General features: G+C 32.6%; 1 protein-coding gene and 1 pseudogene across 9 annotated transcripts in view; one reads left to right on the forward strand and one right to left on the reverse strand.

Annotated features, from left to right (window-relative positions):
* Window positions 1-13,947, reverse strand: part of UBR3 (ubiquitin protein ligase E3 component n-recognin 3) — a 188,360-nt gene that overhangs the window by 21,574 nt on the left and 152,839 nt on the right. For all 9 annotated transcript variants that reach the window (XM_016165386.2, XM_016165376.2, XM_016165377.2 and 6 more), the window contains one exon: window positions 3,813-3,937. In XM_016165386.2, coding sequence (XP_016020872.1) covers window positions 3,813-3,937 — 125 coding nt within the window. The remainder of the gene's footprint in view (window positions 1-3,812; window positions 3,938-13,947) is intronic.
* LOC118614313 lies at window positions 1,480-1,598 on the forward strand (annotated as a pseudogene).

Genomic DNA, 13,947 nt, shown 5'->3' on the forward strand with positions numbered 1-13,947 from the left:
AAGAAATGCACCTCTTTTAATATTCACCGAGATATTAGAGGTTGTTGCAAATTATAGTAAAGTGTAAATCAGAATAAAGTGATAACTTTGCTGTGATGTCAATTATTCTACTCATTAACTACACTTTTGAAATAACAAAATATAAGAATTAAGTAAATGCTGTGGAATATAACTTTATCCTGAATTTTTAAGGCACTGATAGTCTGGACCAGAGTTTGTTATTTGATGATATTCGGTCTTTCTTACAGTCCCTCACTGTTTCACTTGTTACTGTGCTGTCTTCAATTTGACTGTAAATTCCAAAAAGTAAGGAACTATTGTTTGGTATTTTGTATGTATCCCTTTGCATAACAAAAATCTGAGCAATAAACCACCTGCTGGCTTGTTAATAAAATTTATTTCAGTAATGTTGGAGTTTTTCAGCTTAGAACGTCTTTGGATGTGCCTCTTTCGATAACCAATTCTTTACATTATCTTTTTTTTCTTTTTATTAAATTTACTGGGGTGACATTGGTTAATAAATTATATAGGTTTCAAGTATACAATTCAATAATATGTCATCTGTATGTTGCACTGTGTAGTCACCACCCGAAGTCAAATTTCCTTCTGTTACCATATATTTGACCCCCTTTATTTACTCTTATCTACTTCCCTCCTCCTCCTTTCCTTTTGGCAGCCACTAAGCTGTTGTCTGTGTCTATGTGTTTTTGTTTGTCTTGTTTGTTTGTTGCTTTCAGTTTTATATTCTACATATCAGTGAAATCATACGGTTCTCAACTTTTTCTGACTTACTTCACTTAGCATGATAACTGAAGTGCCCTCTGATAGATGACTGAATAAAGAAGATGTGGTACATATATACAATGTAATATTAGTCATAAGATGAAATACTGCCATTTGCAACAACATGAATGGATCTTGAGATTATCATGCATTATCTTTTAAATAACTCCTCTTTCCTTTCTGCCATATTCACTCAGCCATGTAGTATTATCCTGTCTTGATTTTTAACTATAAAAACATCTACGACATTGTATGTCAGCTATACTTTAATAAAAAATCAGGTCCCTTTACTAAACTCTTCTCAAATTAAAATAAAACAGTATAAGACAAATAATTTTATAAGAAGTCTCAGTAAACCATATTTTATAAAGGTGATATTTGAATAAACTAAAGAGTAGGCTAATAAAGCTTAAGAAGAGGATTTCTAAGACTATGGATGAAAGACCTAGAATCAAGATCAGAAGAATCCTATGGGGCAGGTGGCCAAGGTATGTGGATTAAATAAACAAAAGGATGAAGAGTTAAGAGATGCAATTAATGCTGTGTTGAGTGAATGCATTGTCTAAATTCTATGCTTCTTAAACTTTTTAGGGTGACAGACCCTCTGAATATATGCTGGATTGCTATGCTATGGTCCTAACTCCACGGCAAAACAAAACAAAGGAAAAGGACCCCAAATTAAGAAATCCTAGTATGGTCTATGGGTATGCCATCCTGAATGTGTCCGATCTCATCTGCTCTCTGAAGCTAAGCAGGGTCAGGCCTGGTTAGTACTTGGACGGGAGACGACCTAGGAATACCAGGTACTGTAGGCGCTTAAATGAAATGAAATGAAATAAAATTTAAAAAATCCTGGTAAGAAGTCTCTTTTAACAGATACCTCAAAGAACCAAAAGAACACAATTTACATTAACTGTAATAATCGCTTTTTCAACACAACTAAACCTCATTATCAAATTAACTCTAATACCCCTTTGAAAAATATTTAGTGCCTATATTTGTACTGTCAGGCCAGATTCGATCAGGAAAAAAATCTGTTTTCACTGAGATTATCATATCTGAGGATATAAATAAAGATAGATAAACAAACTGAGATAGAATGAATGAGACTCAATGAAGACAGAAAAGAAGGAAGAAAAGGAACGAGAGAAGTAAAGGAAGGAAATGAGAAAAAAAAGAAATAAATGATGCAGACATTTAGGTAGCTATAGAAGTTATAGTGATATTTTTCATTACTCATAGACTTGTTGCTATTATTTAAAATGTTATATATCTAAAAGGTTTAGATCTATTACCAAAAAAAGCTAATAACATGTGGCAAACCAACATACAGAATATCATAATATTTGCTTTCGTTCACTAAAGCAATTTATACAGCTATAAACTCTTAATTCAAGTTCTGATAAGAATCTGACTCATTAAATGTTTTATTAAATATTTCAAAAATAGCTAACAATGATCAAATTGAGAAAGAAAATTGACAGAAGTTACCTAAATTAGTTCATGTTTCTTCCATCACAGATTTACAATTATCTAATTTTCTGTCATTAAGGTATCATTTTAGCAGTCAGATGAACAAATTTAGACCAAAACTCTATCAGAAAATATTTTAAATGTATAATTTTTCATGATTAGACAGTTTACTAAGAAAATATAGTTAAACAAGGACACAGCGCAGAAAGCTAATTTACTTTAATACTAACAATCCAAATAACAGATTAATGTGTTCAGAGAACTATAAGAATAGTTAGAAAAAAAGAAAGATCATTGCAAAAGGCAAAATTATCTAAGAATCGATTAGGAACAAGGATGAAAAATCATTGAAGGAAAAGACAAAACCATTTCAAAAACAGAGTAACAAAATTTTAGAAAGAGAGGCACTCTTATAAGTCATATATTCCAAATTCTCATTTACCTTTGAGAAAACTGAGGTTCAGAGTTTTTATGTCTTGACTAAAATAGTAATATCTCTATTTAGTGGTAAGACACAACGAATACTGTGATGATTCGTTGCTAGCTTTTTCTGCAATAGATCTAAACATTTTAGATAGGTAACATATTGTAAATAATAACTACTCTATAAGTAATGAAATATATCATTGTAACTTCTACAGCTACTTAGATTTCTGCATCATTTATTCCTTTTTTTTTTTTTTTTACTAAATTACCGTACACATAATCATGATTTGAGAGTAAACTAGTGATGAAAATAAAGGTTATACTGAATACATTTCATGTGTTTATAATTGGCTTTCTCCCCTTTGATACAAGTAGGTCTGATTTTAATGAACTGTTCAATGAGGTATAAAACTTCTTTAAGAGTTATAAGCCAATCAGAGGTTCAGTTTATACTTGACTTATTATTTTTTCCCTACCAATTTCCCCAAATAAACACTGAAGTAATTTTCTTATTTTAACTATCTCTAAGCCAAACCACTCAGTCAGTTCTTGGGTTCTATATATAGTATCCCATTCATTCTGAAGCCACTGAAAATACATTTAACTCACCTTGCACAATTTTACCAAATTGTTCACATAATTTTAACTTAAAGAGAATTCCTTTAAATTTCCTAAGAAGTTAAATATATTCTAAAATGGGGAGAAGGAAGTATTTAAAAAGGCATAATTAAGAAAAGGTTACAATTTTAAATTTAGAAGTGATGAATCAAAAGCTATCTTTGGATTATGCTGGGGATAAGGATGAGAAGAAAAGGTGACAGATAAGTAAAACAGGTAAGTCTTTTAATTACGTCCTCACTGTGCTAGCACAATTTTTATAACTTCTCTAAGTTTAAGACTTGCAGCAAAAGCAAAATGAAACTGCCCAAATATAAAGGGATAAAAGCCAAGGATTAGAGATAGATGCAAAAGACCTCACTGTACAAGGAAAACATTTTTAACTGTTTTAGCCAATTAAAATACTGTTAATAACTTCTTTTCCTTTCAAACACCTAATCTCATTCATCCATATCTGCAACTTAAATGAGTTCAGTGAACTACTAAATGACAAATGCAGACAAGACACTCACCTTTTTGAGAGCACCTGTGCGTTTCCAGGCTGACCTATCTTCCTCAGTGCATTTAACTGAAAGTGCTGCAAGAGCTTGTGTGTACAGTAGGGTAAAAAGTACCTTCACAATGCAGGTGAAATGGTCTAAAAGAGAGAGAAGATCATTATTTCTTTGGAATCTAGACATTTTGTACTCAAGATAATTTCACAAATACATGCCTTTCCTTGCCTGCGTAATTGAGTTTCTGTTCAATACTTGAAGAATTAATAAAAGGAGATTATAATGCGATGATACACTTTTTACTTGACAGATCTGAAATTATGAATTATGAATAAATTCCTTTATTCATCCACAAAATATGCAAATGAGAGGCATTTAGCATAATGGAAAGTGTGCTCTGTGTTAGAAGATCAGAGTTCTAATGCCACTCAACCTTGGAATAGCTGTGTAACTCAGCTATTTTAAAACTCAGTGAGAACTGTGACAATACAAAAGCATGGTAACAATAATATAAAATGCCTGGTAACATCTGGATACATTAGGCACTTAATAAGTGATAGCCTAATAATCACAATCAATATTTATATATACCACAGCCGAGAAAATTTACCCAATTGTCTCATTCAATCCTCAAAATAGCTCAGTTGGACAACTGAGCTTCAAAGGATGTACCTGTATAACAAAGCTAATAAGCACCTGGGTTTGAACTTGAATCCATACAAAGTCAGTATTCTTTCTATTATATTATTCTGCTCCCCTAGTAAATGTGTATTACCATTTAATCAGTTGCTAAATTCAGAAACTTGTAGACATCCTCAATATTTTCCCCCATGTTAAAATAAATCACCAAATCTTATCAATTATACTTTTAAAATATCTCAAAGTCAGTCCTAATACCCTGGACCAGGCTTCTATCCTTTTATGCCTAGATCCATAATCTCAGACTAAGTTGTACTGGGGTCCCCAAGACTACTTCTAGGTTTTATAATTCCCTAGGAGGACTCGAAAGACTCAGCATATAGTCCTATTATTTACTTCAGTAAAAGGATACAAAGTAAAATCAGTGAAGGGAAAAGGCATATTGCCTGAAGTCCAGAGGGAACCTTTAAAATATCCTCTCCCAATAGTGTCACACAGGATATGCTTAATTCCTCTAGCAATGAGTTGTGACAGCCTGTGTGAAATATATACCAGGAAGCTCATTAAGAGACTCAGTGCCCAAGGTTTTTATTGGGAGAAGGTCACATAGGTACTCTCTACCTAGTACATACCAAAGTTCTAGATTCCCAGGAGGAAAGCAGGTGTGGTCAGCAGAAGCCGCAACATTTACAGTTTAGGCATAGAGAGCCACTCTTATCAGTTCTGGAATTGGTAGAAACCTTCCCCAAATCATCATTTCCAGATGTCCATCAAGGGCCAACCTTATAAGCAGGCCTTTCAAAGGATAGCAGTCAAGCTTTCTATGGTAACTCTTTTCTTCACAGTGGTTTATCCACAGCACCTCTAAGACTGCAGCAATCTATTTGTTTTTGTTGTTGTTTTTGTTTTTGTTTGTTTGTTTTTCATTAGAGACAGACTGATCTTTTTAAAAGAAATATTTAGCATTCTTCCACTGGGTCTTAGTACAAGCTTAAACACTTTTTCTCTCCCTGTAGCCAGGCGAACTTAATCAGATGACATCTTAAAAGTCACTTCCTAAGGAAAATCTTCCATGATTCCAAATTGTGCACACACATGCACATATGTGCACATTGTCTCTTATCCATAATGATGGGTTGGGATGGAAACTTGATATAAGCTGAGATGGGGTTTTTCTAACTGGAGGTAAAGGGAAGGTATAAAGATGAGTCTGAAAGTACCAGAGGTCATGCTCTCCTGGTCAATGGTAGAGACTGTCTAAAACAAGACTGAATGAAGGAGACCCCTATTCTACTCGCAACTCCTACAGTTTGGTCATGTGAGTCCATCAGTGCTCTTCCTTTGAGCTTATAAGCTAGCTCTAAATAGATTTCTAAATAGCCTAACACTTAGGTACTTAACACATGCCAGGATATAGGCAAATAAGGACTTACAGTCTGGATAGGGAGAGACAGATGGCTGTAAGCATGTACAGGGTGTAATGGGAAGAAACTTGAGGAGGAACTAATATAGAATAAGGTTAGAAAAAATATAAAAGCTACTGCCCCGACCAGGAGAGTGAATCTTGAATGACGAAGAAAAATAAGCCATAATAAGGTAGAGATGGAATGCAGTAGGGAGGGGGGATTCCAGACTGAGGAAGCCATTTATACAAAAATCACGGAAAGACACTAATACTTACAAGAGCTATAAATTGTCCAGTGTTTAATAAGACCACACGTAGTGATTTTGAAAGATGAAGATGGAAAAGTACTCTTTATGCTTAAGACCGATGGTTGCAAATTATAGGCTACCTGTCTGAATGCAGCCTGCAGAGATGTTTGGTTTACCTTTACCCCATTTCATTTTTTGTTACTGGCATTTAAAAATAGGGTATTTCTTGTAAAAGTCAAGAATTCCACTTACCCTTGAAAAGTAGGAAAATCTGACAATACTGGGCCCATATTTTTACATGCCAACAAGTGCCTGGGGCTGAGCGGTAACTGTCCTTTTTGGCCAGGCTTGCCACAGTCCCCCATTCCCAATTATATCAAACCAAAGACTGTTTCACAAGGGATCAGTATACAGAATTATTGTTAAGAATGAATTTAGGCTATGAAGCCAAATTGTCTAAATTTAAATTCCGACTCTTCTGATTTTAAGCAAGACAGTTAAAAACTGTGCTTTTTAAAAACATGTTCATCTGTTAAATAGGGATAATATCACCTGCCTTAAAGGGATTAAGTGAAATAAGGTTTAAACACTTAAATGCTTAAAATACTAACTGGCAATGGCGATCTGTAAATATCTGTTGTTATTAATATTACTGTTTACATTACTTATTTGATGTCTGTAGGCATTTGATTTATAGCACCTAAACTAGGCAATGAAAAGCCACAAAGCATTTTAAGCAGGTTATTGATATTAGATTTGCATTCTAAAATATTCATTGCTGCTTAAGAGAAAGAGACTGAAGAAGGACAAGACTAGAAGCAAGAACACCTATTAACAGAGAGCAAAAGTACACACACACCTGTTCCTCGATTTATATGGATTATCTGTTCCAGTCATCATTTATTTTATGCGAAAAAAAAAACTGCATAAAGAGTCCATCAGTAAGAAAAAAATACTAAAAAAAATAGGCCGATATAAGTCATAAAAATATTTATTTCACATGTTTTCACAAAAAAATGCTAGTGAAAATTCAGAAAAATAAATTTTATCTGTTGTCACTATGCTGTAATCTAAAGCAAACAACCTTCTCTTAATTGACACAAAGTCACTATCTCATCACTTGAAATATTTGTAAGTACATTTATGTCCCCTTTAAAACTGTCCTAAGTAAAAACAGCTCATATATGATATTGGTTATTTGCATTTACTTACACTTAGTTATGACAAATTATCTTTAAGTGCTAGGGATATAATCACCAAGTAATATGCATAAGTTACGAGTATCTATAATTGAATTATGACTCAATGGGTGTGTCATGTCAACTCCTACAGCTATGGATAGGTGATTTAACATTTTGTTAAATTTGTTTCAACTGTTACTGACCACAGCATAATAATCACTTTTCAAATGTCCCAGTGATAATTGCTAGTAAATATGTTCTTTGTACATTGCTGAGTTAAGCTACTGTTTTTTAGAAAGAGTAATCCCTAATAATAAATATGAAAAAGAATCATGCAAAACTAGACTGCATAAATAGAAACTGTGTATAAAAAGTCTGTGTAAACGGGGGGAGTATTTACCATGTATAAGAAAACTCACATAAAAAATACCATGTAAATCAAGGGATGGTGTGTATGATGACCTGAGCTAAGAAAGAGTACTGATGATAGAGAGAATGGGTCAAATTACAGAAATATTTAGATGACAGAAGATTTGGTGGAGCTCTGAAGGTATACGACAATGGCAGTTTCTCATATACGACAATGGCAGTTTCTCATTATACAAAGAGTAGATAGCAGTAGCGCTGACTAAAATGGAAAACAGCAAGAGCAAGTTTGGATAGAAAAATGAATTAATGTCATATTATGTTGTCGGGAGCATGTGTAGGAATTTGGGCCTGAAGCTCACCAAAGTGTAGGCTGAAGCTAGAGAACTGGGAATTATTAAGCATACATACAGCTGAAGCTATACGAGAGAAGATAAAATTGAGAAGAGGACAGAACTAAGGAACAACTCAAACAGTGGTGAGAGGAAGATGTGAATGAAAAAGAGCTTTGAAAATGAGAAGGAGAGATGAGAAAAACCAGGAAAGGAGAGTATCATCAAGGTCAAGAAAAGAGTATTTCATTACTTAATTATATGTTTTAATAGAATGACGAAAATTATAGAACTTTTCTACTAAACACAAACAAAATGATCTTAAACCAGGAAGACATTTATATTACCTAAAGACACCACTCACATATAGCTTCTTCTCAATGGAAACTACACAAATTATTTTAATTAAAAAGAAATAATGTATTTAAAGAAATGAAAGCTATTGTATGCATAATTTTAGCTTTTTGTTGTAGCAAAGTACTAATTTCTGTTTTCAGTTACTTTATCTTCATTATCATTTTTAAAATATTTAAACTGGCAGTTTAAAGTCACAGCTTAAGCTTAAGTTCTCACTTTCTCTAATTCATTGAAAAAATATTTATTTATTGAATGCTTACCATGTATAAAATCGATGTCTTTTAGGAACTTAGAAAGAAATAAGAAATCACTCACATGAAGCGCATAATAGCTCAACAAGTTCCTGTCTTCCAAGGTTGTAAAAAAGAGCAAAGCTCTTCAAAATACAATTATCAAAATTTAAAAAGAAAAAGGATTTGACACCTATTCTCAGTCAATGTGTTTAAACAAACAAAAAAATCCACTACCAAAACACCTGAGAGTCAACAAAATAAGATCAATATTTATTTGAAATGCCTTACGAGCAAACAGACTTTAAACAACACCACATATTTTAAGTTTTACTGTGCTACTGGATGATAGGAAATGGGGTGGGAGGAGAGGAGAGGCAGGGCAGGGAGAAATGGTACTTTCAAAGCTAATCAAATAAAAGCTTGCTCCTACTGATCAAATAAGAAACAAGTGTTTGGTAACAAAGAAATGTTAGCCTGAGGTTCTTTAAAAAGTAAATTTTTTCATTAGAATTACAAATGAAAACTATATTCTTTACTTCCTACTCTAAATTGCTGTGATGATTAAACTACTAAATAGGTACCATACCTACCTCCATTACACTATTTCAGACATCGTGATTTTTTTAAATGCAATTCATCATTTTTAAGAATTTGAAACATAACTCATGAAATCAAAATAACTTTTTGAATAGATATTATATGTGAACTTTTGTCTATATTTATTTTTCTTCACAAGATAAAATTTTTTAAAAGAATAAACAGTTCCAAGGATAGTGACATTAACTGAGATATCGGTTTGACTCTGGAATGATATCAACAAAATCTAAGTAAACCACATTTTCTTCAGTGGGTAAATGATGCAAAGCCAATAAGAAATTTTCAAAATCAGACAATTAAATATTTAGTGAGTAGCCAGGTTTTACAAGAGTAATCTAATGACTGACAAACAAGAAGACAAACAGGATTCAGATGCTTACATAAGTTCCTTTTCCATAAACAGTTTTAGAGTTAATACAAAATGCTTCAAGTTTCTTTTAAGACAAAGGAGATAGAGCATGTATAAAATAACAAAACCGTAAAGGGGAAAATTATACAAGTAAACAAGACATCATCAGAAGATGGCATCAAACATTATACTCTTTTCCTAAAATTATCATAAAAATTTTTTGTAAAAAAATATACTATTCCACTGCTTTCATAAATCACTTTGCACATATCCATGTAAACATCAAATCTTCTAAGTCTTCTCTTTTATGATCTGAGTTCTTAACTACATGTGTTCGGACTCTCTTCGAAAAGTCTAGGCTACAACAAAAGTCAGTTTGTGATGTATTTTTTTGTGTGTGATAAGCTTGAGTCTATTTCTCTTTGATAAGTGAAGAACCCAAACAGTTTAATAAGACTTTCTTTAATCAACATTGAAGTGAGGAAAGATCCCAAGTCCATCTAAAAACTAATAAGGTAGTTAATGCTGTTCCCTTGGGTATACTTCAGGGCAATTGAGGTTTGGGTCTAATAAACTGCCAACGATTTCAACAAACATTATATAGAAGTGATTACAATATAAAATATAAAGACTCAAATGAAAGTAATAGCTTTCTTGAATTTTAAAATAGAAAATTAGCAATTTACCAGAAAATTGGACATTTAACACATCCATTCCACAAACATTTACTAAGCATTTTATGTACCAGGTAGGCACTATGGAAATACATAAGCATAGTGGTGGTCCTGGAGGAACTGATAGACTAGAGAGGAAGTTATTAAGGAAAATCTACTATTATGACAAATATCAAAACAGAACTATGGACAAGTTATTATGGGAAAGGGAAAAAGGACATCCAAAAGAAATGCTTCCAAAAAAGGGTAACACTTAAGGTAAAGGACCAGCAGGAGTTATTACGTGGAAATGGAGAAGCGGCAAATATTTAAACATGCTCAAAACTCCATCTTAAAAAGCAAACAAAAAAACCACCACCACCACCACCAACAAAAAACCCTTGAATTATATCCACATACAGTTTCTGCTCTTTTTCCATATTAATTCTTGATAATTTTCTCTGTTCATTATCTCTGTTCTCTCATCTCCCTCTCATTTCTCACCCCACTATAATCTGCTTCTGACTCTACAACAACGACAAAGCAATTTCTTTGCTGCTATTTCTTATTATAGAACTATTTATTTATCTATAGCCAGGAATCCTCAGGAGAATTCATAAATAACTCACTTTTAAGAGCCAATATTCTTCTGAAGATCTGGTAAGAGCTTTGGAACATCTCAAATAAAAATGCACATATACATATAAAAATTTCCTATATCATTTAAGGAGATTCATGGATTCCTTGAGGCTCACTAATGAACTTTTAAATCACAGATTAAAAAGCTTTGGTCTGAGGAAGTTTATCAAAGACATTGGGGTCCTATCAGTAGGACACACGCCTACAAAAATTAAACACAAGTGTTTAAAGAGTTATTCTACACTGCAACTGAAAGACATACAATTTGTTAAAATCCATAAATTCATACTACTACTTTTTAAAAAAGCATCTTTGGAGGATGCTTTTAAAAACATTCATTTTTCTGAAAACTGGTAAATAAAACTATCAAGTATTTAAACTGCCTTTCCTGTACCAACTCTACCACTTGGTAAACAAACAGTTGATGAGGAAATTTTTCTTAATAAGAATTCCACTTAACAAATGAAATAATTACCAAATAAGTAGAGGCAATCATCAATTGCCTTAATATCACATAAAGAGAGACAACTGGGAATTGTCTCCTGATGAGAGTATGTAACACCAACCATAAAGTATTTTTGCAAAAAAAAATAATAAAATAAGGAACTGAACCAGATGTCTAAATCTATCTGTAGAAAATACATGTTATTAAATTATACAGTAGGGATACAATTAGCAAAATACAGACAAAAGACCCAGATTCTTCAACAAATAAAATGTAAGAAGGAAGGGCGAAAGAAGGAAACTCATAGATTTTAAAAGGGAAATAATGAAATCTAATGCGTGCACCTTTTTTGGATCCTTAATCAAACAAACCAAATGTAACAAATCATTTGCAAGAAGCAACTACACGAACTGAAAACTGAAAACTGACTGGACATTTAATAATATTAAAGCAAAATTGTTCATTTTTACATGGGTTAATAGTATTATGGTTATGTTTGAAAGAATCTTTATCTTTGAGCAATATGTACTAAAGACTATATGGATAAAATGATATGATGTCTTGGATGTGCTTTAAGATAATCCACAGTGGGAGGGAAGTTAGAATAGGTGGGGGTATAAATGAAATGAGGTTGGCCATGAGGTGATAATTGGTGGGTACATGAGGGTTCATTAAACTCTGCTCTCTACTGTTATACATGCTTGAGATATTCTAAAATAAACAGCTTATTTTTAAAGCCTTGATTTGTAAAAAAAAAAAAGAAAAAGAAAAAAGAAAAGAAAACTGAGATCCTTCTTTTCTTAAAATAAATGAGAAATAATAAGCATTCTTCTATCTTTCTTTCATGAGCCCTGACTATGGGATCCTGGAAGCAGAAAACAGTCTATAATCACCAGTACCAGATGTTCCAGAGAACCCAGGAGTTTCTATTCTATAAACCTTATAAAGCATGATTCAACAGAATTGAGAAGCTCCTTAATGACAGAGAGGTGGAAAAAAACAGCAGCATGATCCAAATCTGAGTAACTGATCCTTCTTAAAAATAATAGCGAGTTCATGTTTTAAATCCTGGTGGTTCAAAAGACAAAAGAATTTTAGCCTAGGAAATATGTTTTGTATAGAATGTCTAAGAGGGCTTCTTAAAAGAGAGGATGAAGTCTCCCTCAACTCAACATCTTGCTGCCATAAACAAGACTGTGATAACTAAACCTCTAGCAACTAGCTTGGAACACGAAGATAAGTAATATGGCCCTGTAAAGTAGAAGGACCTCATCTGCCTACCTCCTACCTTCAGACTTCTTTCTACGTGAAAGAAAAATAAAATTCTGTCTTACTTAAGCTACTGTGTTATCTGGGATTTCTTCTCTATTACATATAGCCAAACTTGATCCTAAGTTATAAAAGAACTACACGTGAACACCTAGAAATAGTGATGTATCAAAAGTTACTTTCGAGCTTATTCTTGGAGGCTAGTGATGCAACAGAGAGTATAATGGAGAAGATATAGGGACAGGAAAAGAGATGAAAGAAAACTAAATGCTTGTCTTTAATATATTAATTCAAGCTTCTGATGAGACAATTGGTGTAAAAAAAAGGTCTTTTAACGTGAAAACAGTGATAAACATTAAAGAGCTTAAGGTAGGTTTTTGTATCACCTTCAGATAAAACCATAGGAAGCATTTAACATCCTAGTACAAACAAATAGTAATATTTATTTCACTTTTCTCTTCTAATAATAACCAATAATAGGTACACAAATACATATCCTTATAATAAAAAGGCTTACAATAAAAACACAGACAAAATAAAGATCAACTATTAACCCACATATTAACAGGGGAGTAGAAGAGGAAAATCTATATTAAAAACTCTACCTATCTATAATTTCCCACCTTCCAAAGAAAGCTGTCCAAAAGAAATTAAAGTAACTTAATGAGTTCTGAACTTCCTAGCAATTAAATAAAGCTATCCCGTTAAATATAAAGCTCAAATAATGGTCTCTATTCAGTTCTCAATGTGTCACAGACTAAAAAGATTTAATAGAGAATGGCAATTTTTTTGTGGCCCTAAATTCTAAGAGGAATTCATTATTACAATGACAGTGAGCAACTATTATACAATGTGTTTGAAGCTGTTTTATAAAAACAATACAGATAACCCAATCTTGAATTAAGTTTTAAGAAATAATATAAATCACAGGCTTATAAAAATAATTCTAACTAAAGTTAATGGCTGCTAAATACTTAGCTCTCTGGTTCCCCAAGGGCAAACTCCATGTTTTATTCATCTCTGTATCTCCAACATTGGGCAAAGAAGCATAGCAACCTGGCACATAGTAGGTACTCATTAAATATTTCTTGAACTGAATCAGGCAATGATTTTTTACAACAAAGTACCAAATAAACATTTGTTATTTGTCCACTAAATGACACTTTTTAAATGATATTATTTTAAGGTACAGTTACCAAGTGTCATTAATTTTTATATAGATATTTTCCTGAATCAATTCTATTCATTTAACCATTATTAAATTAAATAGATCAATTATCTTGATTCGCATTTTACTGAACAATTTTAGGATACGTTTCTACTGAATTAAATTTACTAGGTTCAATTAATTCACTGCATTACATGCCCTTCTGCATTAACTTCACCTTCTGTTGAAACCTAGTGTCAACAGTTACCATCTGAGATGAGAAGAGTCACCAG

The sequence above is a fragment of the Rousettus aegyptiacus genome, unplaced genomic scaffold, assembly GCF_014176215.1.
Source record: "Rousettus aegyptiacus isolate mRouAeg1 unplaced genomic scaffold, mRouAeg1.p scaffold_m13_p_2, whole genome shotgun sequence".
NCBI lineage: Eukaryota > Metazoa > Chordata > Mammalia > Chiroptera > Pteropodidae > Rousettus > Rousettus aegyptiacus.